General features: G+C 31.4%; 1 protein-coding gene across 1 annotated transcript in view; it reads left to right on the top strand.

Moving 5' to 3' along the window:
• Nucleotides 1-22,247, top strand: part of LOC145260543 (proteasome subunit alpha type-6-like) — a 38,742-nt gene extending 16,495 nt beyond the window's left edge. The window contains exons 3-7 of the mRNA XM_080118765.1: nucleotides 3,963-4,044; nucleotides 14,211-14,366; nucleotides 18,082-18,260; nucleotides 21,195-21,289; nucleotides 22,133-22,247. Of these exons, the coding sequence (XP_079974891.1) occupies nucleotides 3,963-4,044; nucleotides 14,211-14,366; nucleotides 18,082-18,260; nucleotides 21,195-21,289; nucleotides 22,133-22,190 (570 nt within the window). The 3' untranslated portion in view covers nucleotides 22,191-22,247. The remainder of the gene's footprint in view (nucleotides 1-3,962; nucleotides 4,045-14,210; nucleotides 14,367-18,081; nucleotides 18,261-21,194; nucleotides 21,290-22,132) is intronic.
• Nucleotides 22,248-26,183: the final 3,936 nt, after the last annotated feature.

Below are 26,183 nucleotides of genomic sequence, written 5' to 3'. Positions count from 1 at the left end.
TTTTTTTAAGAAAACTTTTCTAACAAAATTGAAAGAACACTTTCTTACAGAGGTTTTCATATGAGAAAATATGAATGTTTTTTCTTTATTAAAGAAATTTTTAGGTGAAATACAGAAAGGTTTCAGCAGATTTGCCATTGTACAAATATCCTCAAACCAGGTAATCACTAAAAGGGACTCTTAAAAGTCAACACCGGTATCGAGCAGAAGGTTTTTTTTTTTTTTTTTTTTACATGTTTTACAAACTTTAAATGGATAAAATATAATCACATAATTATTGAAAATGTGATCATGTGATTAAAATTTAATTTAAATTAACCACATTATTTAACAAATTTAAAAAATAATGCAAGATGAAGTATTACAATGATTAAATATGTTTTATTTTATAATTTAACATTAAAAACATTGAACAATAAAAATAAAATTTTGGGTACTTCTATATTTTTTGTTACTGTGCTGAAATAAGGTTATTTTGAAAGCCATTAACATGTGGAGGCTGTTTTTTTAAGTATTCTGTGCTTACACCTTACAGTTTAAAAAAAAATATATATATATAAATTAATGTAACATAAAAAAACTATTTAAAAATAGTGTGGTATAAAAAACGCATAAGCACCAAATTTTGGTTTAATTTTACAGTAGATATTGTTCTCAGACGTATGCGATGGCAGATGCTACCGTGCTATTTTTATAGTTTTTTTTTTTTTTTGTTCAGTTTAAATTAAAGTTTCACAATTTTTTTTTAAAATTGTAAGGTGGAAGCACAGAATAGTTATAAAACATCCTCAGCTCCTCATTAAGAATGGTTTTTAAAACGTTATTATTTCAGCACGGCACCAAAAATACATAAGTACTCAAAAATTTCCTTTTTATTGGGCAATGTTTTTAATTTTAAATAAAATAAAACATTTAATCATTTTAAAACTTCATCTTGCATTAATTTTTAATCACATTTTCAATCTGCTTATATTTTACCCATTTAAAGTTTGTAAAACATGTAAACAAACTTTTGCTCGATACCGGTGTCGACCTTTAAGAGTCCCTTTTAGTGATTACCTGGTTTGAGGATATTTGTACAACTAAATGGAAAATCTGCCTTCTGTGCTTTCAACTAACAATTTATTAAAAAAACGAAAGGTAAATTTTCACATTAGGTCCACCTTCACAATTTGTAACATGTGTAGGTTGGGGATGTTTATTCCGAAAGCCGTTCTTAACATGGGGAGAATGGTGGTATTTATTCCAAAAGCTGTTTTTAACATGGGGGGGTTAGGGGGTGTTTATTCCGAAAGCCGTTAATATGGTGAGGCTGGGGGGTGTTAATTCATGGCCACCAGTGAATTGTAGTGCATACTACAGGTCTTTATATCTCGAAAGCTACTTGTCTCTCCAAATTTTAAATGAGATTTTCTTCTTCAGCATAGTCGAAAACCATTAAAGGTGGTCATTTTAAAGAAAATTGTGGAGGTGAACCTAATCTAAAAAAAAAAAAAAAAATTACCAAAAAAAAAAAAAAAGATATTGTGAAATTTAAATTTAACTTGGAAAAACTATTTTAAAATAGGGCGGTACCAAAAATAAAAAGAGACAGAAAAATACTCCCTTCGGGTTTGTACTTGCACAAAGATTTGAAAAACTTGTCAACAAAAACAAATATATAACAAGTAAATGTTTTCAAAGGAAAGATAAGTTACTTTTCTACCTAACTGGGTAATTTTTAGTGTTTTTATTGGGTTTGTATGACTGTACACATAGATTCGAAAAAGTTGTCAAAAAAAGAAATGTATAACAAATATTATCAAAGGCAAGATAAGTTACTTTTCTAGAAAAGTGGATAAGTTTTTAGTGTTTTTATTTAATGTAAAATGTTTATTCTCCTCAAAAAACAGTGTTTATTTGAAAATTACAAATGGCGGCAGACTCTGTTTTAAACCCGTTAAGTTTGGGAAAATAAGTTAAAACTAAAAAAACTGTACAAATTACTGTTAAATAACCACCAAATATATGTCAGCCTATGTCACGGTAACAATATTTTGTATAGTTTTTTTTCGTTTTTAACTAATTTTTCTGCCGCCATTTGTATTTTTCAAATATACTGAGAAACACTGCATGTTTTCGAACCGATTAAACATTTTACATTAAATAAAAACACTAAAATCTTATCCAGTTAGGTAGAAAAGTAACTTATCTTGCCTTTGATAACATTTGTTACATATTTATTTTTCAACAACTTTTTCGTATCTGTGTTTAGTAATGCAAACCCTTTTTATTTAAAAAAAAAAAAAAAAAAGTTTTGGTAGGTAAGTAGAAAGGATCGAACCCGGAGCCTTGAGGTAAAGTTGGAAAATAAAGTGTGAAAAAAAACGGCCAGCAAGAAATAGTAACGGAAATATGTTTGAATTTATTTAAGTATTAAGAATTGGCAGGTGCCCATACTTAATGACTTAATGAGGTCAACTTTCACTGTGGGGCAGCTTTTTATTTACTGCGGGGAAGTCTCCCTCAAGATGTTTTTTTTTGGGTGGGGGTCATCTCTTCTTAAAAAGGAGATTGTCCAAATTGAATAGCAATTGTCTGATATAAGGAGAAAGTCCGCATTGATCAAAGCTGATTGCTTTTGCACGTTCTCGGCAATCGCACCGGGAACAATGTCTTAAGCTTCATTTCACTTTTATTATATGAAAAAGCCAAATCCACACACAGCGATCGAAAAATGTGGAATATTTAGCTTTTCAAAGTCTGGCAAATTAGACAGGCGACAACAAAAATCATTTTTGAAAGTAAAATGCTAACAAATTGTGTTTAGCAACAATTTATGAATAATATTGAATTAAATATGAATTTTTTTTTAGACAGTTGCAAGAACAAAGTGTGACTCTCAATATGAGGTTTATCCTCCTCTCTCCTCCCCCCCCAAAAGAAAAAACCTAGGTGCAATAACACATCTGACTTCCAACTTAAACATCTACGTTAATGTTTTTGTTTCTATTTTGATTTCATGCAGTTCTTTTTATTACTTCAAAATGTGTTATCTACTAAAAAGGGGAGAATATATATTTTATTATACTAGAGTTTAATTAAACTTTTGTCACCCTAAGGCTTTTTTTATATATAAGAAAGAAGCAGAAATTGACTAATTTTGTCCTTTTTTTTTTTTTAACTGGCTTTACAAACTCTTTTCCCTAGTTCAATCTAACTAGAGTTCAGTGAGTGACCTAACGTATGTATAATTAGGCATAACCAACTTTTTTTTTTATTTCTTTTTTGTTAAAGAAAAAAGGGAAATTTGTTAAATATTTATTGGTATCAAATATCTAGTTAAGTTTTCACAAATTTGAATTTTAAAGGGTTTCAGGGAATAATATGGGCACAACTTCATTAAATTTAATTTAATAAATATTAGACACCAATTAAGCAAAATTCCTTGAATTTCAATTTAAGACTTTTTTGGTCCCCAACAAAAGGAGGGTGAACCTGTAAACTCATCCGTTCGTCTGCACTTTTCTCAATAACTATGATGGACTAAGTCATTTCTTTTTTGCATAGTGCAGAACTAAAATTTACATATGTTACGGTCTAAAACTGCACTGTTTGTTCATTTTCACTAGGATTTGACATCCTCTGGGCACTTTGGGAGGAGGAAGGGGGGTCAATACTGAACTAGTCATTTTTTTTATGCCTCGTTCACTGTGCACTCACGGGGGACTATGCATGCTTCACTTGTTCTTTCCAAAAACCTGGGTCGCTACCTTTTTGAAGAAGTTGAAATCAGTTATTTTAACGTCTGTATTTTAAAATAATCAGTATTTTTTCTCTCTCTTCAAAGCCGACTTCTCATATATATCTGTATACATATTTTTTTCACAACTATAATTAGACATCTATTCTATGGCCATGAATGAACCAATATACCTATTCTTATAATTTTCAATATGCTTAATTTTTTATTGGTTTCATAGGACAAGCTTTTAGACCCTGATACTGTGACTCATCTTTATCAAGTTACGGACCATATAGGATGTGTCATGACTGGCATGACAGGTAAGTCTTAGCAAGCCTTTACTTTTTCTTAATTCTTCTACCTTTTAAATATTCAATATTTTATTTTTCATTTAAAATCTCTTTGATTAGACCAAATGTTCATTTGTTTCATTGAAAAGACGATACAAAAATGTGCTGTGTAAACAATAATCCTCTTAACAGCTAGCAAGTTGCCCCGTGATTAGTGATTTATTCCCTCTTGTTATATGTGAAAAAAATCTTGTAAAAAATTGAAAAGATTAATCAAGGTAAAACTTTGAAAAAAGAACAATACATGAGAAGTTTTACTAAATTAAAAAAAATAAACTTTTTCTGGAAAAAGCATCTGTGCAGATCAATTGCTGTTTTAGTTATAAAAATATTAAGAATAAAGGTATATTTTTTATGTCGCTTAACAGTGAAAGAAATTTATTTCTGTTAAGATTAAGCCTCTTGGTTCATTGAAGTGAGCTAGACATAAGGATGTTCACTTTTATCATATTGATGTTAGAAGCAACTGCTGGATTTATGAAATATCATTTTTCAATAGGTATTCCAAACCAAACTTTTTTTATTTCATTATATCTGAAAGATTTGTGGATGCAAAACAAATGGTACCAATAATTTTGGTAGCTGAGAATTGACTGTTGGAAAGTTTGTTGGTGTGTTAGTCTAGAAGCCAAATTTCAATATGTAACTAAAAATGTAGATTTCAAACAAGTGAAAAATCCTTACAAACGTATTTTGTCATCTTGTGTTAAGTGATAATTAATCATAATGGAAGCAATAATTATTTAATTAAACCAGATTAAATACCCCCTCCCCAAAAAAGCAAATGTACAAAAATCATCTGGAAACATTATTTTAAATGTTTATATAAGTTTAATTTAAACAGATAATACATGGAATCTTGATGTTTCATAATATATTGGAAAGATTTTTCTTTAAAATCAATAAAAAAATACTCAGATTTATACTAGTTAAATGCAAAAAACAAATTTGATAATTGGTCAAAAATGGATAAAATAAAAGTATATTGCTGGAAAACAGTATCGATTGCTTGAAACTTTGCCATTTGACTAATTTTGAAATGAGAATGTGTCTTTATAAGTTTTTGTCCATAGCTATATTTTTGCTGACAAAAAACAAATTCAGAAATTACTTAAACAAAAGTTACTTTTTTTAACTTTGAAATAACTAAAAAAAAATATTATTTTAACTGACAGAACATCTAGTCAAATTTAACTGTCCCGCTTAAAATTCTTCTGTTTAGTGATTTGTAGTAAGAAGTATTTTTCTTCTGCTATAATAAACACTGGAACAGTTCAAATCCTACCATCACCAGAAATTGACATGAAACTAAAATCCCATCTATATACAAATATTGATGCCACTTGTGTAAAACCATTTGCTAAATGCCATCAGAAATCATTTCTGCCTTTGGTTGGAGTTAAAAAGTTTGATTACTGTATTGAATGGAGATATAATCCCGATAACTTGGCCAATGTAATAGTTGGTATCCTAATATACAGCAATCAATTATCTTGAGTGTCCATAAGTAAAATTTGTTATCACTTTTAATTTATTTAAATCATCTTCCAAGATGGTGCTTTTTTTTTTTTCTTTTGAGGGGGTTGCTAATTTCAAGCTTAACATAAAAATAGATTTATCGTAATCTAACTGGAAACTACCCCTAAACATAGGGTTAGTGATGCCATAAACATTTTTTATACCTGAAATAAGCGACTAGCTGAAAAAGAAAAATTTGACCATTTTGTTTGACAAAATCAGGTAAGTGAAAATGACAAAACAAATTTTGAAATAGTTTCCAAAATTCGAAACTGCCAGTCAACAAACTATTAAATTTTTTATTATAGTCAGCTAACGTACTTCCTAACTTCCAGCGTAGCGCTACCAGAAGCAGTGACAAGGCAAATCAGTTCCTTCATTTTTGTTGTTCTTCAGTATTTCTATTATAAAGCGATTTATTAAAATATGAAAGGACGTTATTGAAAAATATTCAATAAAAAGTTAACAAAATCATACAAATAAAAATAACACAGTCTTTATTTGCACTTTTGATAACAAAATTTTAAATAAGTTTTTATTTTATTTGGAATTTTATAAGAAATGTTTATGAAATTATAAAAATACTTTTTAATTTTAAAAATAAGTTTTTGGAGTTTAAATAATAAAAATAAAATAGCAACATTTCACAATAAAAAAAAACATATACAATACATAATATTCCCAAAATAGCCTTAAAAAAATGTTAGTGTTTTTAATAATTCTTAAAAAATAAAAAATAAAACTGCTTTCAGTAATACTTAATTAAAATAAGACTGAAAAAAACTTTTCAGTGTTTATTAAATTAAACAAAATTAAAAAAACAATTGGAAAAACATAATTTTAACAAAAAGGGCATGCTCAGGATAGGTTTAAGCGTGAAAACAAAAAGCAAAGGAACTGATTTGTCTTGTCACTGCTTCCAGTACTGCCACGGTAGAAGTTAAGAAGTACGTTAACTGACTATAGCAAATTTTCTATTGATTGGTAATAGTTATTTCTTATCTATTTGTTCCTCCCACCCTTTTTGTTCTTAGCTATACTGCAATTTCATCTAAACAATAATAAGTCTATTCATGGCTGTATTATTCATTTAGTAGCAATACACACTGCCGATAAAACGCTTTGGATAATCAGATTTCAAGGTGTTCTGTCAAAATCGTCATATTTTAAAAACCAAAGCATTTTTAGTCCTCAAAATACAACTGTTTTGTTTGGAAATGAATTTACTTTCAAATGAATTAATAAATATGAATGTACATTATATATGTTTTTAAGCAAATAAAGTGATAAACATGTGCTGCTGATTGGGGCTGTCCATTCAGAAAACCGTTAACATGAAGAGGTTAGGAGTTGGACAACAACTGTACTTGATATTTTTTTTTTACAAGGATTGTTTGTTTGAGTTTAAGATAAATCTTTACCTTACCTACACACTTTCCTTTTATAATGTCGACTTTTATAGGTTTTCCACTATGCTGGTCCAGAAAATCTCATTTATATTTGGTGGGTACAAGTATTCACGATATAAAGCCCTGTATTATGCACTTTAAATCACAGATTAGTACGCACAGGGGAGGAACATATCCAATTATGTCTGACCAATACTGCCACAAAAAAATTTCTTTGTTGTTCGTTCATAATATTTGCGCGTGGGGATCCTGATAGCGATCAGCGAGGTTAAATTTGTGGCAAATATTTGGACAGTCACCCTAACTATGAAAATGGGTGATCTGACATGAGGAGGTTGGATGTTAGGAAACCACAACAAATGTATTTCATTTTTCTATGAGAGGATACGGGCATGCTACCACCAAGCAACGCCAGTTAATGGGTCCTGCTAGTCTACAATATTAACAAAAAAATATTGCAATATAGTCATTTTTAATAGTTTTAGATTACGATTTCAGTTTTTTTAACATAAAATGCATTACAACTCAATTTTGAGTTCTCTAACATCTTTTCTTTTGATGGATACATGGTATTTTTAAGGAAATGCAGTATATTTATGTGCATTTACTGCAGATTATTTGAAAACAGGTAACTTTTGGAGATATTCAGTAGCATATTCTGATTCCTTGCACAAAATACACATTTTATTGCTTAATCTTGTGTTTTAACAAAGATATAACATTTTTTACTGAAAAAGTGGTGTAAAAAAGATGACAAAATGCATATGGTTTTAAAGGGGAAAAATATCCAAATGTGTGAGGCACAAAAATAGTCATAACTTTCTTAATTGTTAATCTTGGATATTACCTTAAACTATATCCGATGGTGAGGCCCGAGTTTGTGGGGTTTGAGGAGTGTGGAGCCACCCCTTAATTGCCATTGCTCCCAGGTCCACTCTGACCCAGAGTGGTAGTACCTGTTAGGGTCCCAACTATGCGTTAAATAGAAACCGACTTGAAAACAACAAATATATTCTATTAAAAACTTTTTCTTCAAAATCTTTGGATTCGGCATTAAATAACCTGAAAAGGGTTGATATGCCGTAAAACAAAAATAACCAACATCCTTAATTGGATTTTTAAAAATTTAATATTTTTTCTTAGCACATCCAGCTCTTTCTATGTATACCATTAAAAATTTTAAGTCATTTCAATTTTTTCATGTGTATTGCTACATTTAGTTGAAGCCTGAGCTTCAATTTATGGTTCCTGCTTGCCAAACTTTCACAACACTCATCTAGCTGAAAACACTATCAATAATTCTCCCTCACTCTTTATTTGTGCCTAAACCTGGATGTAGATTCCATGAACAAAGCTTCTTTCTTAGAACTGCACGCCTGTGGAACTGCCTTCCGCTTGGCTGCTTTCCAACTGACTACAATATGGTTGTCTTTAAGTCCAATGTAAACAAGTTTTTGATGAGCCGTTCAACTTCAGTTAACAAATTTATCGAATTTCCATTACTATCAATTACTACATTGTCTAATTGACTACTGTACACTCTTAAACCTTATCTTTAAGTGACATCTGGGCCTTGATAAGTGGTGATTCTGGGGGCACCAAGATCATCTTTTATGCAAGCATTCATTAAAATAGATCAAACATGACCTGTGACGTGAAGGATTACAGGTCATTAAATAGGAATCCAGAATCTTTCAAAAAAATTTTTTTTTTTTTTTTTTTTTTTTTTTTAATAAAACGTTAATTTAAACTTGGAAAGTTAGCACTTACAAAAAGAAATTTTGTAAGAGAATAAATATTTGATTTATAAAATTTGCTGGGTGTGTCTGTCTGTCTCCTTTTTTTTTTTTTTTTTTTTTTTCTCAAACTGCATCTCCACTGAGACAGATGCGAGACAAGTCAGATGATTGCATTTTTGTGAACTATTTTATGGGTTTTTAGCAGGTAAAAATAGCTACTAAGGAGTCAAAGTTGAAAAAATTTGAACTTGTCAAGCATATGTTGACTTGAAGTACTCTTGAATGAATGTATGTATGCATAAATATATATACGTTTATACGTTGATTCATTTTTAACTATCTTATCTGTCTGACGATAGCTCGAACATTAACAGATATGGCTGGAATGTTAACTGTTTTGGTTTCAATTCTAGCTGATGACACCCAAGTCTTTTTGGTCCCCCGATTTATCGGAGAGAGACCTATGTTTTCAGTGGCATCTGTGCATCCATTATTCTGGACGATTGCCAGATAACCATCCATTAGTTTTCCTGAAATTTTGGCACAAATTGTATTTCATTAAATAGATGTGCACAGTAAAAAAAAATTTTTGTGAAAATTCCCTTTGTCTCCAGGGGCTCAAAAGAGGTAAAAAAAAAAAAAAAAAAAAAAAAATGCTCCAAAATGGCCCAAATTACACATTTTGCCCCATAACTTTTGATCTGTCCATTAGATTTTTCTGAAATTTCGTCAAAATGTGGAGCCCATTGTTCTTAATATAAATCCAGTCTGGGTAACCCTGGCAAAATTTTAGTGCTAAAAGTGCCCCTTTTTGTGGCTCTTTTTTTCATATTTCTCAACAAAAACTTGATATGTCTGACTATGTAATGTTTTTTCATGGTGATCAACTCCAATATACATGTGTTAAGGCTTGAAACTGTACCATTATCGATTTACACTGGGATTCGGCATCTCTAGGGGCTCAAGAGGTCAAAAATGCCTTAAAGTGGCCAAAAATGACTTTTTTTTTTCACCCATAGTGTTTGATCCATCTATTAGATTTTCCTGAAACTTGGCCAAAATGTGGAGGCCATTGTTCTTAATATGAATTCAGTATGGGTGACCCTGGCAAAATTCTGGTTTACATCCCTCTGGGACTTTTAAGGCTAAAAAAAATATGCCTCTTTGGAGATCTTTTTTCATATTACTCAAAAACTTGATATGTATGTCTATATAGTGGTTTTCATGGTGCTGAATTCAAATATACATGTCTTAAGGCATGAACTGCACCATTTGTTGTCTGTTTTCACTGGGATTCAGCATTCTCAGAAGCTCAAAAGGGTCACAAATGCCCCAAAATTGCAAAAAAATGCCACTTTTTACTCCATAACTTTTGCTCCATCCATTAGATTTTTCTGAAACTGGGTGAAAATGTGAAGGCAACGTTGGCCCTTCACACTTCTCGCATTCATCATTTCTTCACTATTTTTTGTGATGTCATCTCACATGCAGCACCAGAGGGGACCACACACACGCGGCTTGTTACTTTTGAAATCGCTACAAAATATTGGGTACAATATAGTAACCAATAGAAAATTGGTTCTATAATAAGACATCTGTAATGTTGCGCGTTCTACTAGTATATTATTTGATAAAAGGGAAATCAAGTTCTATGGTTTTAGATTGCATCGTTTGAATGCTCCACATTCGTGCAAAATTTTTAGTTTTCAGAATATTATTAAAATTTGTTCAAAAAAGAGAAAGTTTGTTAATACTGCTACATACCAAATTTTACATGTTTTTTATTTAAAATTCTACAGTTTAAAGAAACATTAGCGCAGTTAAGTTAGAGTAATATGGTAAAAGAGCTCTCAAAAGGCATGTTTTTTTTAGCCTTAAAAGTCCCAGAGGGATGCGAACCAGCATTTTGCCAAGGTCACTCATGCTGAATTTATATTCAGAACCAATGGCCTCCACATTTTTACATAAAAATAATTCTGAAACTATTATCTACATGAAACTTGATATACATAAATATACCTTATCAATCTGGAAATATTTTTTTCTTAGCTTTACTTCATCATTTGTTTATACTTCTTACACACTGAGAGTTTGATGCTTTGTTTGGCTGCATTGTCATAAATCTTAAATATCACAGCAGAGGGCTCTGTTTTCATGCCACAGGGTAGCGTGATTTACTGTTATAGTAATATGGCAATAACTGATGATTAGAGCTGGGATATTTTTCTATAAAAATTTTATTTTCAGAATTTTTTCAATTTAGTATTTCATTAATTGAACTGATCAACTTTTATTAAGACACTTCAATTTACATTCATCATATTAATGAGTGGCCTGTTTCTGTAAGATATATGATTATTTTTATATGCAAACAACATGCAACTAGGCTAATCAAATAACATTTTTAATGCAAAAACATAAATCTCTCCTCACCAAAAAGATTTATACATTTATGAAAAAAAAAATTAGATTAGTTATGGTTGCTGCTGCTTTCAAATAAATATATGCATTACAAATATCCGTAGCTTTTGACATCATCCATTTTCAAGTGAATATATATTTCTTCAAAATTGCAGTGATAATATCCACAAGCTTAATATACTAAAAGGTCTAGATGGTTCATATAGCGTTTGTTTGTAAGGTTGGTGCAAAATATTTTTTGATGTTCAACTTCAAAAGATCATAACTCCTTTCATAATAAACTTTATTAATCGAAATAAGAACCATTAGAATCGACACATTTTTGCCAATGAGAAACAAGTTTATTTATGCTAATGCTAGTATAGAAATTCGAAGTTCTGGAAGCGATGAAGTCATTGAATACCAATTCGACATCATCTCAGCTTTTGAAGCATTTTTCACACGGGAAATTGTTGAGATGCTTGAAAAAGTGATAATATCGGTGGGTAAGGCAGTCTTGTAGCCCAATTCGTTCAGCTTCTGCAGGGTCAATTGAGCAACATGCAGGCGAGCGTTGTCATGGAGGAAAATTGGTCACTTCATATTAACCAATCTCGGGCACATATGTTAGAGCTTCTGGTGCATTCCATCAATTTGTCGGCAGTACTTCGCTGCCATAATCGTTTCACCTGGATTCAAGAAGCTATGATGGGTGAAACCACCCGCAGACCACAAAACAGTCACCTTTGTGTAATTTCAGCTTGAGGAAGTGTTGTGGAGCTTTTCCAGTATCCAACTACTTTGCTGCTTGTTATAGAGGATCCACTTCTCATCACAATCTGATCGAGAAATGGGTCACTTTTTTGCGCAGAAGAAGCGTAAAACACACCTCAAAATGGGTTTTTTTATCGTTCAATTCATGCGGCACCCATTTATCAAACTTTTTTGTCTTCCTTATTTGCTTTAAATGGCGAACAACTGTTGAGTGGTCGACCTCGTATGATTTTGCGAGAATCGGCTTCAATTAAGGCTTTTTAATGTGCGTTATCAACCGCAGTCAGCCAGCCGCAACCATCTTCATCTTGAAGGCTTTCGTCACCATTGCAAAATTTCTTGAACCACCATTGTGCCACACATTCGTTAGTTCCTAGGCCAAACACATTATTGATATCATGTGCTGTCTCGGCAGCTTTTTGGACTAGTTTGAACTGGAACAAGAAAATCATGCGGATTCAAATTTTGTCCATACTGTCAAGATTCTTTCACTCTCAACTAGGCAGTTTTGTACAAGGGGAGGTCACTTTTTTGTCAACATTTTTGCAAAGCCATCATACACGCTTAGAATGACTAGCCTTAATTTGAACAGCAGTGAAGTTGGATGTCATGATGGCTGCGATGGTTAAGCGGTTTGCTTTTTTCACTTTTCTTCCTTTGCATTACAGGTCTGCCGGCCTACATACTTTTTGTTTTTCCTTATTTGGAGGCTTACGTAATGGGATTTTTCCTTTTAAAACAAAAACTGAATTATTTTACCATTCGTTTAAACTTTTTTTTTTTTCCTGGTTGTATTGACACCTTACTACACCACCTTTCCACACTCGGGCAAAGTCGAGTACCTCCGCTAGTCATATATAAAAGTATCATGTGAGAAAACAATATTGTTTTTGCACTAACTTTATATACACATAACTGTCCACATAGATGTATCTTTCTGATGTCTTCCACTTATTTTAGTGGATGACATCATCTACTATGCACATAGACAGTCATACAAGATTACAAGCAAGATCTACAAAGGTTTAGTAGTATGTATAGACTTATATTTAATGAAAACAACCATTCATCAACAAAATTTGTAATGGACTTTAGCTCACTTCAATGTTTATAATATAGGGGTCTTTTACATTTAATAACTTACTAGCGAGGGGTAACCGGCGTTGCCCGGGTGTTTGGAGGTGTGTGTGTGTGGAAACTCCGGGGGTGGGGGTTAAAAAAAAAAAAAAAAAGTAATATGAGGATCGAACCCGAACCGTTGAGGCAAAGTTGTAAATTAAAGTGTGAAAAAAAAAAAGTGCAACGTTAACGATTGCCCCACCGCGAGATACTAACGGAAACACGTTTGAATTTATTTAATTACTTGGATTTGGCAGGTGCCCGTTTTAATGAGTTAATGAGGTCAAGTTTGACTGCGGGGCGGGAACGCTTTCCAAGATGTTATAGGAAAAAGACTAACCCACATGCGGCGAGCGACAAATGTTGAATATTTATCTTCCCGAAATAGACAGGCGAGACTGAGATATTACGATTTATGTGATATAAAAAGTTTTAAAAAGTTGTGAAGCGACCGACCGCTTCTCTGAAAGAAGCCTTTTGTAGACATACAGAAAAAGCAAACACACACACACACACACACATACATACATACATACATTTTCGCTTTTATATTTATAGATTAGCGCAATACTTTTTTTTTTTTATTAATCAAAATTAATTCCTTTTGAACTGTATACACGTGAGGATATTCATATATACGTGATGTTCACGTTCGATTCATAAACAAATGTTCATTTTAAAAATCTGCATTTAATTGGTTTCCTTGACTTATATTTTGAACTTATACTTCAAACAATGCTTTTATCACAAAACAAATCTTCATATTACATTCCATGCAGGACCTTGTGTATCTCCCAGCTTTGGCATTTAAAAATCACCGTTAACACTCCATGGGTTTTGTTTTTCTTAGTGACATCATGCCACAAGAGAGAACAAGATGAAAAAAAAAAACTATGCTAAGATATGATGACGTCAAAAAGTTTGATTTATAAACAAATATTTTTTTTTTTTTAATCTGCGATGAATTGGCTTACTAAACTTATATTTTGAAATATATCTCTACACACACCAAATTTCTCAGTTTTCTCAGAATGCTTTTATTTCCCAATTCCATGCAGAAATTGTCTATTCTAAATATAAATAGTTTATTTAATATAAGCTACTGAATATTCAAGATTTATTTTATCCAATTGATATCAGTCTTCAATCTGTTAAAATGTGTTTTTGTTTTGCTTAGCCGACAGCCGCTCCCAAATGCAACGAGCACGTTATGAAGCTGCAAAATGGATGCACACTTATGGTTATGAAATTCCAGTTGATATGTTGTGTAAGCGTTTAGCCGACATTTCCCAGGTTTATACGCAAAGTGCAGAAATGAGACCTCTTGGATGCTGTAAGTATTTTGCTGCTTCATTTTTAGTTTTGAAAAAAACTTATTTTGTTAACGAATTTTATTAATACACACTGGGGTAAACTGCAGGCGCTTTCTGAATGAAACTCAATTTTTATAAGGAAAATATTTTTTAATTATTTCATTCTTTTATGGACTTTTTTTTTACGTTTAAAAGTGAAAACTAAAATTTTTGTTTCATTATTAAAGATTAGCAAGACTTGTGGAAATTCCACAGGGAACTCATTCATATGTAATATATTGATGTTGGCATTCTGTAGATGTTCAGCGTAAATGGAGACGCTCTGATATTATTGTAGCTATTTACAATGCCTCCCCACGGGACAGTTAGACACCAGGGTCGTTTTTTAACGTGGAGAAAAGGTACAAAAATAAATTGTCTCAGTTGTGAAGGATTTCTCCTCCACTGACAGAGAACAAGAAATTGAAGTGCAGCATCTGAAGAACAGATACTACACTTTGATCTTGTCCCGATTGTAGCTTTTTTGTTAAAACTGCAAAAGTATTTATCTAAGTTAACAAGGATGCCTGGCATAGCCCAGTCATAAAGTACACTTGGATATATTTTAATTCTTGCAGATTTCGTATATATTATTATGTAGTTAATGTACTACCGATTTTTATATATTAAGAAGTTGCAATTTCAAAAATGAAAAAATATATCGATGTGACTTGGATGCATCAGCTTGGACCAAAAACTTATGAAGAATTCTTGGTAAAATTATTTATTACAAGAAATGGAAGTCCATAACGACAGCCACTCAGATGTAAGTGTGACACACAAAATAATATCCTCTTAATATATAGATTAATTTGTCATATAAAGAAAAAAGAAAATTGTGGAAACTAAGAATTCTGTTTTTTTTTTTTGTTTTTTTTTTTTGTTTTGTTTTGTTTTTTTTGCGGGGGGGGGGGGTATTGTACTTGAGTTATGGTTATCATTGGTGCATTATTTTGGTCCTTGCAATCTTGAATAGTAGTAGATGAACATGTTTAACCAAGAAAAACGCGAGACCAATAGTAAACCCTTTTCTAGTAATGCATCTAAAATGTCTAATCGATCGAATTACATTAAAATTTTGCACACTGTAAAATAAACATTATATCTATGAAAGGCTAATGTCCTTAACACTTGCATGATCCTTTGGATAACTTTTTTGAATCCATGTTTTGTTAAAAGTAAATATTTTGTGAATTTTGCATTGTGTTTCTGCATTACACCATGCAAAGTTATGAAACACAACTGACTTTATAAATTGTAGCTTAATTGGATTACTGAACATTAAAAACGAAAATATTTTGAACTTTAAAACTTATTTCATTTTGTTTTTAAATACTCTTTTGGTTCTATTGTCCCTCCGTTAAGTGGCCAATAACTAAAAAAGATATTAGTTTGCTTGAAATTTTTTATGATGGTATCTTGTTAGCTATCTTCTAATATACTTGGTACTTGAAGCTGATTATGTTCATACTCTATAGTAGGGTTGCATGCATAAGATTTCAATAAGTCCAAAATTTATAGCAAAACAAGTGATTATAGATTATTTTAAGTAGACATCTCTCGTTTTTCTATTTTTGTTTCACTAGAATTTTTTTAATTACAAAACCTTTAGCTCTTCCTACAATATGGAAATTGTAAGAATTGATTATATAATGTTATAAATTAAATTTTAAAACAAATTTCTTAATGCTGCAATATTTTAAGTTATAAATTTATTATATATTTTTTACTAGAATATCTTGTCCTTTTCTTTTTCAGGTTGAACTAGTCCTTTACTTTTCCATGTTTAAGCTTAACCATATTACTTTTCATGCTTACATTTTTCTATTGTAATCCATGATTTTTCTAGGCTTCCAATAAATTCACTTGTTCTTTGTTTGATTTCAGTCTTATTTTTCTGCCCCCATAAGCACATGTAATAACAATGTACGGCACCCCCCCCCCCCCGATTATCTCCCTTTCATGCTTTCATTCTGTGTTTCACTTGTTACTTCTCTTTTCGAATTAGTAGCAACAGTAGTCACTGAAGCGACGTTGTTGCTATGGAAACCAGTCATAAAAACAGTTGATCACCTCCTTACATATTTTTACGATTTTGAACACCGGAAAATTCATCACAACTTTTGTTTTACTGAAAAAAAAAAAAAAAAATCACTATAGCTGAGAAGGTGATCTATAAACTAATTGTTTGAAATCTGGTCCAAATGTGAGTGAGTGGTGAAGCTTTAAAGCAGTTCTAAATAACTAAAACTGCCATTTAACCATATATTCGAACGCTACCGTATTTGAATAATGAAGGCTTTCTGCTAAGCATTCAAATTCTGATCTCATTTTTTATATCATCTAAGTTTTGATTCATCCATTTCTGACAAACTATATTGTAACACTTACATGAAGCCCTATTTACTTGCTTCTTCACAAGGACACATTTAAACATGAGATTGGTTCTTAATCTTCTGATGGTCTTAATTAGTTGACTTTATTAAATAAAATCAAGTTCCAATTATCAGCTTAATTTTTAAACAACCCGAAACAAATGTTTCAGGAGGTATTTAAACATTTTTCATGTTTATGGAATGTGCTGAGATTTTAGTGTTTGGGGATAGATATTAATTTTAAAAATTAGTTTTTAACAAAATTTATAAAAATAACAAATCCCAGCAGAAGAACCATGCTAGGACATGTGGAATGAATCACAATACTTAAAGAATCGTGTACGTATATGTGACTTTACAAAATAATCTTTCATTAAACTTAAAAAAACATCACTATCTACATTATTATATTAAAAAAACATCACTATCTACATTATTATATTAAAAAAACATCACTATCTATATTATTGTATTAAACTTAAAAAAAACATCACTATCTACATTATTATATTAAAAAAAAACATCACTATCTACATTATTATATTAAAAAAAACATCACTATCTACATTATTATATTATTATATTAAAAAAACATCACTATCTACATTATTACATTTTTATATTAAAGGAACTTTGTGAGTTTGTTCCCTATGGACTTGGAGGCAGCTGAGCAGATTTTTATGAAATTTCGCACAAGGGTACTTTATGTGCCTAGCAGCGTTCTTAGATAGGTTTTGTATCAGAATGTCTTTGATAAGTATCGATAATCGTAATAATACAATGAAAGAAGGAACGGGCGATTTTGACCAAAGTTAACACCTTGCACAGCCTAACATCACAAGTGCATTTGAGAAATTTAATTACCACACAAGCTGAAAGGCCCAACATGAAACCAACAACAGTAGGTTCTCTGATATGACAAGGATGCATTCAAAATGAATGCTTCTGTTTAGAGCACAATTGAAGCATGATACTTGACTTTTTCATTTTAAACTTTAATTCAAGCCGTTATATATATAAAATAATTTTATAAAAGTCAATAGTAGATTCTCTACAGTGCAATGTAGACTACGATGTATTGTGGACTAGGTCACCGTGGGGAGGCATATGAGGCTTCCTCTTCTCTATGCAATCGATTTGATTGAAAAATGGTAGATTTTGCCGATTTCAATGACATTAAAAAATATTGGAGTGTGAAACATTCATTGATCATTATTCAATCCCGGGCAATATTGGGTCTCTCTGCTAGTATCTCTAATAAAATGCAAAATTATTTAATCATAATCCAATAAGATCTAAAAATGACAAATTTTTCCCCCAGGTCTGATTTTAATTGGTTTTGATGATGAGAATGGTCCACAGGTCTACAAGACTGACCCTGCTGGTTATTACTCGGGTTACAAAGCAACTGCAGCTGGAGTTAAACAGCTCGAAGCAAATAATTATTTGGAAAAGAAAATAAAGAAGAAACATGACTTTACAAGTTCAGAAGCTGTTGAGGTAATTAGCAAGATCTCTTTTTTTTTCTCCCCATTTGAATGGAAGAAAACAATTACAAAGTTACAGAAAAAAATTCTCCTTTGCAAATAAATTCTTTTAAATAAATTTTTACTCTTTATGAAAAGATTTGTTTTCATTAAAAATTTTCATTCTCATTTGGTCAATATAAAGCCTTTTTATTTTTTGCTTTTTTATAAAAGAAAAGTTCTTTTTAATGACTTTGTGGAATATTTAAAGATAGTTTGATTTTAAACAAGTTTTTTTGGATATGTCGAATTTTAGTGTGTGTGTATATATATATATATATATATATATATATATATATATATATAATCTTATTGAAAATTAATTCAAATTCTCAAAAAAAAAAAAAAAAAAATGAAATTACATTAAAAATCTCTAAAGAAAGTATACAGAATTTTTTTAATTTTCCGACAAGGAGTACAGATAACCTGGAAAGACCTTATTCCACAGAGTTTCAAAAATGCAATTATTATCAGAGGAAACAGATTTGCAAAATATACAATGAATGTTCCAGATTAATGCATTAAAAGAAACTACAAAGATGAATTGAATCATATTTGCATAAAAAAGTTAAGTTTGATGGTTGGGAAAGCGGAAACAAGAAAAAAGTTGAATAAAAAGATAAGGTAAAAATCTATTGAATAATGAGGTAAAATCCAGGAAGGACAGGTTAAATCCAATAAGTTCATTTAGAATCCATAACAGGAAATAGAATTACAAATGTCCAGATTTAGTTCATGCTTTAAAAAAAATCCATCGGATCACAGAAATAAAATTAATGTTATATATATAACGAGATAAAACACTGATTAGAATTCAGATGAAAAATCCTGAAAGATATTACTTGAAGTAATATTTTCAGGGTGATCCTAGCCAAAAAGGAGAAGCTCAATATTTAAGAATAGAGCAATATATAAGTTTAGTGGTTAAATTTAAATTCTGAAAAAAACAACATATAGACACATATATTCGAATTAAGAATTTATTGTTTGACAAAAGGAATATATAGGAGTTATGTTAATTTCCTTAATCCATGGATTTTCAATAATGGCTCATCATCAGATTAGCAAAATGTTCAGCTGTGAATAGACAGTAATTTTGCTTTTCAGCACAAATATTGAAAATAGTTTTTTGAGTAGTGAATGATAATTATAGGAAAAGGGACTTTTGATACAACCTGGGCAGTCCATTATCGGAAGGAGTACAGAGTCCTCCGGGGTTATAAATCTAGGTAGGCAGAATATTGGTCCAGGGGAGAAGGCAGTACTCCCATATAACAAAAAAAGCGTGGTTGCTCCTTATTGATTTTCCGAAAGGTATACAGGGCAGCCATATTCGTTCGTGCGTTGAGTGTGTTTTGGTAGATGTAATCCAAAATCTATTTAGGTGTCGACACAGTGTATCAGATGTTGGATGGATATATATATATATATATATATATATATATATATATATATATATATATACTAGTCTAGACTACCCGTGACCCGTTGGATCAGTATGTTATATTAGCTATGGAATTCATGTATGAGCGTGACGCTTGTGGCGTAAAGAAAATAGGGGGGGGGCTGGACATAACAGAAACATTTCTATGAAAGTATATTAAAATGAAAAATCACGGACGGATCACTCGAACATGAAAAAAAAATCCTCCCTATTCGCGTAAAGTTACCTATTTTTCCGAATAATCGTTCAAAAATTGAAAATTAAACATGATTTTCCTACGAATCGAACGCCGACGAAAGTCATTTAGCAGCAAAAACGCACATGAACCTACCGATGAGAAATATAAGAATGAAAAACCCATATTGGAATCCTTCAACCAAGTTCTAGAAACTTAAAATCTAAAAAAAGATAATTGATAAAACCTGAAGTAAAAAAATAAAACCTAAATAAATAAAATAAAACTAATATTGAAACAGATTAGTAAATGTGTCAACAAATTCACCCCCAACTATTTTGTATCTAGAAATGTAAACAAAAAATAAAAAAAGGAAGGATAGAGAGTAGTAGTAGTAGTAGTAGTCTTGGCTTTACTACAATTGTTATGTTTCTCAATGGGTTAAAGTTGTTTAGTTGTAAGAAAATAGCGACAGTATAGTAGTAATAAAGAATAGTTGCAAAACACCTCCACTCTTCCCATGTTAAATAATAATTTCGAAATAATGTTAATATTTCAGTGCGCAGGTCAAAATCTGCAAAAGAAGCGATTTTTGTTTATGGGTTAATGTTTATGCGCACATGCGCAACCAGATGTCGTAAACCGGAAAGTGGGTTACATCACTCATTACAAGGTCATTTGTTTTATAATTATATAGATAAAAACTTTAATCATTCTATATTAATATTGGGTTCTATATCTATACTAGTTTACTAACTATACAGTTTAGAATAGAACCCAATATTAATATAGAATGATATGCAATTAGTGTGCTGAAAAAAATTAACATTAATTTAAGGAACATATTGTAAATTTTCAATAAATGTTGAGTACAATATTTTATAAAGCATTCATAAAATGGCAATTTTTCAAAAATTGTCTTTGAATATCTTTTATCAAGTGAACTTGACCAACTTATACATTTAATGGAATCTTTGTAAAAGTCTGAGAATAAACAAATTCCTTGTTTACATAATGATTGTCAACAGAAAAGATAAATTGTCTTCAAAATTGTGAAATTGAAATGTAACTGAATAAAAGTTTTAAGATGTTAAAGGAGTTGCCTGTCTAAACATGATTATCCGCTTCATACTTTTTTTTTTTTTTTGTAAACAATTTTTACTCGCATGAGACTTTAGGCATTTAATTGGTTAATTTTATTTGATTCTAATATTCCCTCATGAATGTTAAAAGAATAATTATTTTATTAATTTTTGAACTTAAAAAGGAAATGTACTTTGTATTTCCAGGTGGCAATTTCCTGTTTATCTACTGTTCTTTCTGCCGATTTTAAACCAACTGAAATTGAGGTTGGCCTTGTAACAAAAGACAACCCCAAATACAGGTGAGATAGCTAATTATCAGCTTTTAGAATATTTGATTATTCATAATATCTAACTTTTGTTTTATAGACGGCGAATTTTAAATGGAAATAAATCTATTTTTACTATATAAATATGTGATTTAGTCTAAAGATTAATTTTTGGCATTTATAATTTAAATACAAGTTCAAGCATATGGTCCCACATATTTGGTGCAATCGAAAGGTGCAATTTTGACAACTCTAAGCATTAAATTAGGCTGTATTTCAGCAATAACGTGTCAAATGTCTTCTATGTGGTCTCTTGTGTTTGATTTATCAGCATACATGTGGGACTATACATATCCCCAAAGAAAATAATCTAATGGAGTTAAATCACAAGCTGGCCAATTGACAGGTCCATTTCATGAAATTTCTTTATCAAATGTTTCTCTCAGTAAATTGATTGTATCATGTGCTGTGTGATATGTAGCTCCATCTTGCTGAAACCACATGGTGAATTGCAAAATCAAAGTGGACTTAAAATAATCAATATTTGCAATTAAAGAAAATAGTTATCAATTTAAAGGTTATCTCCAAAAAAAAAAAAAAATTCTAAAAGCAATATATTCTAGGAATAATATATAAATAATAATCCTATCTATCGAATTAGATCTAAAAAGTTTATTTGCCATAATTCAATCCATGGTTGATATGCTGCAAATCAAACACATGCCAGATGTTAACTTCTGAATGCGATAGAATATCAAGTTCTATTCAAATGCAACTGTATATAAATACTTTTCGTTTTTGTGTGTATGCAAACAAAACAATTCACGTTCATAAAAATTGTAACTTTATTAATCAATGAAAAATATTTCTTTTCAGAACATTAGCAGAAGCCGAGATAGAAGCTCACCTTACTGCCATAGCTGAGAAAGACTGAAAACCTTTAGACATTGTAAAACTGCCATTTCAATTCAATAAACACTTGTAAAGAAAACCGTTTTTAATTCGTTTTTATGCATTTTAAAAATATTTTTCCTTATAATTTGCTAATGTGCTTCCTAACTGCTTGTGTGTCTACTACTAGAAAAGCAAATCAGTTCCATCACTTGTTCTTCAGTATTTCTATTGTTAAACTATTTATTGAAATAAAATATAAGAAAAGGACATTATTGTAAAATATGCAATAAAAATTTAAATTATACAGATAAAAATAACAGAATTAGTCTTTATCAGGGTTGCCGAGTTGGATGGTAAAACTCAAGGCTCCTAGGATGCCGACTCTAATTCCTTTGATATCTTCAACTCCTTGACCCCTATGTGGAAATCTATTCTGCAGCGCCATATACCAGCTTTCCATAACTATTCAAGCATTTTGTAATTTTGATGTATGTTATTTTTTACATTTAAGATTCACTTGTATGATAAATAAACTCATATTCTATAAAGCTGGTTGAGTGTAAGTTAAGATAACAAAGGGATAAAAAAAATTTATAATGAAATTTTATGCTATCAGTTCAAAAGGGAATACAACATTTAAGGATAGGGAAATCTTTTCAGGTTATGGCATTTCGAAGCCAAACGCTTCTCATCACAAGAGGGGACTAAAGACACATATCAAACAAACTTTTTAAGATAGTTTTTATGGAAAAAAGAATTAAAGAAAAAACGGGAAAAAGCTATAAATTTCATATTTTACTGGTATTCCAATATATATACAGTTTTTTGGGTTTTTTTTTAAAATATAATTATCCACTGACACATGTTTCGCCATCTACGACTCATCAGAGTGGCTGAATCTAGCGAGATATATATATATATATAAAATAATGAAATCAAAGGAGATGCAGTGTTTACTTAATATAAGCAATGGTAATGTTCTATATATGTATATATATATATATATATATAGAAAAGGCAAAATGTGTGTGACCATTTTGTGTATGTCTCGCAAAGGCTTTTCTCGCACACGCTGGGGGGGTACTATTGCTTAGAACTGTTTATATAGGCCATAGATAATATCATCTAGGATTTGAGAACGCATGTAGCGTATAGATTTATTTATGTCGACTTTTACAAAATTATTGCTATTTTGCCTTCTCGCATGTTTATTATGCTTTTTCATATAAAAAGCGAAACTAATTCAAAGCTAACGAGCGTTCTCGGCATCGCACCGGAAAACGTCCAGAAGCAATCAGCTTTGATCAATCTTGTATATCAGACAATTGCTATTCAATCTGGACAATTGGGAGCTGCTTTCCCCCTCCCCAACATCTTTGAGGAAAAAAAGTCAAATTTGGGTAAACAAACCCAAACACTGCGTCGGAGCAAAAGTTAACTGCATGACTTCTATTTGACCTTCTTAATTAGGTCAAATCGAAGTAGCAGAGTTAACTTTTATTGTGGCCACCTGTTTTTAATAGTTAAATAAATAAATTCAAACATGTCTCCATTGTATGTCGTTGTGGCCCAATGGTTAACGTTGCACATTTTTTTTTTTTTTTTTCGTACTTTAATTTCCAACTTCGCCTCAAGGGTTCGGGTTCGATCCTCATACTCACCTACCAAAACTTTTTGTTTTATTATTTTACACCCCCCCCCCCCTTCCGAGTTTTGATTTACCTCAAAACACCCGGGCGTCGCCGGGTAGCCCCCGCTAGTTAACTAATAAAACAAATATTCAACAACAAAACTTTGACTTTAACCTTGAAAGCCTAAAAATAGATCATTTCTAACATAAAACAGGAAATCCTTTTAACGTGTTGCAAAAGAATCGTCCTCCAACAGGAAGAGTGAGAATAAGACTAAAAAAAAAAAAAGAAAACGCGAAGACGGGTACAACAGTAATTTTCGGCAGTTAATGAATGGTTCAACACATCTTCGAATCTGAACAAAATCAAGAATGAAAACTAAATAATCCCATTGCCACTAGACTATACCATTCCCAGTTCAAAATGATAATAACAGACTTATTTTTAAGTGACAAAGTTAATCAATTTGAGAATGGATCAATCAATTTCAAATCGGAAAACCTCAAAATGATCAACTTCTAAATGAAACAATCAACTTCAAAATGGATTAATAAAATTCAAATTGAGATTTTTTTTAGTAAATTATTAATTCTTTTTAAATTAACTTACCCCATGAGTCAAGGAAATTGACTAATCGTCTTATCTATATATATATATATATATATATATATATATATATAAAAGCGAATATTTATGTATGTGTGTTCGCTTTTTCTGTATGTCAACAAAAGGCTTTTTTCAGAGAAGCGGTCGTTCGCTTAACAATTTTTTATATCGCATACAAATCGTAATATCTCAGTTAACAACGAAGCATGCCGCATGTGGGTTAGTCTTTTTCCTATAACATCTTGGGGGTGGGGAAAAAAAAGCGTTCAGCAGTAAATGAATACTATCCCGCAGTTGACCTCATTAACTCATTAAAACGGGCACCTGCTAAATCCAACTAATTAAATAAATTCAAACACGTTTCCGTTAGCATCTCGCGGTGAGGCAATGGTTAACATCGCACGTTTTTTTGTTTTTTTTTTCACACTTTAATTTACAACTTTGCCTCAAGGGTTCGATCCTCATACTTACTTTTTTTTTTACCCCCCCCCCAAAACACCCGGGCAACGCCGGGTACCCTTCGCTAGTCTATATATATAAAAGCGAAAATGTATGTATGTACGCTTTTCCTCGATGTCCACAAAAGGCTTCTTTCAGAGAAGCGCTCGCTCGGTTCACAACTTCTTAAAACTTTTTATATCATCTATAAATTGTAATATCTCGCAGTTAACCACGGAGCTCGCCTGTCTATTTAATTTTATTGACTTTCAAATGTTAATTATTCAACATTTCGCGCATCGGCACGTGTTACATTCGGTTTTCGGTATAAAAAAAAGCGAAACTCGACTCTAATCACTGGCCGAAAGCCAGTGGTCTCTAGAGAGCTAAGTAACATTTGTTCAATGTCAACTTCGTCATATCAGACGGTAGCTTTCATTTCAAGACGAGACGTTCCCCCTTATAAACAGGGAGCGGGTTTTTAAAAACAAACAAACCGATTTATTGACCTCATTAAAAACTGTCCCTCACAAAATGCTAACTGCTGAATAGCTATCGCTGTCACGTCGATCAAAAACGCGCACCTGTTTTTTTTCACTTTTCGGGGTTTTTCCACACACACCTACAAACACCCGGGCAACGCCGGGTACCCCTCGCTAGTATCTATATATATATAAAAGTGAAAATGTATGTGTGTTTGTTTGTGTGTATGTTTGTGTGTCTGCTAAAAACTTTCGACAGACAACAAAAATTCACAAACTTGGTCTCATATGAAAGCCCCACGTTCCGGACGACAAATATCGAAAAATTGGCCCAAAGTGACCATCAGAAGTGCGTCAACTGATCGATTTTCTGCAGGGGGGGGGGTAAAAAAAAGTGACATTTTGATGTTAAACATTACATATTTTTAAATCGATTTATAACTGCCCCAAAAAATACGGCCGCTAACTCTTCTACATAAAGTATACACGCGGCTGTTTATTTTGGGTCAACTTGTATTTAAAACCCGCTGAGTCATGTCACGCGATCTTGACATCAGCAACCTCTAATGGCGGTCTTAATTTACAATTGTTATCGGTAAAAAAAAATTAATTAAAGCTAAACTATGAACTTCTACGCTATGGCAACATTACCAAAGTTATTACCACATTCAAAATAGTTAGACTCGATAGTTAAACGAAAAATAATAAGCCAAACATGTGAAGTAAAAAAAAAAATACGCTTACAAAAAATATTAACGAATGAAGTTTTTAAAAATAAAAACAGCTTGACGCCATTTTCCAGTCTTTAGAGTAAGGCAGACGAAGTGAGAGAGAGAGAGATGTCTAGACAGATTCGACAGGGGGGAGGGTCAACAA

The sequence above is a fragment of the Euprymna scolopes genome, chromosome 36 (assembly GCF_053919585.1).
Source record: "Euprymna scolopes isolate OS-2025 chromosome 36, ASM5391958v1, whole genome shotgun sequence".
NCBI classification, from domain to species: domain Eukaryota; kingdom Metazoa; phylum Mollusca; class Cephalopoda; order Sepiida; family Sepiolidae; genus Euprymna; species Euprymna scolopes.
Note: the sequence above shows the minus strand (reverse complement) of the source record. Positions and strands in the feature narration are given on the sequence as shown.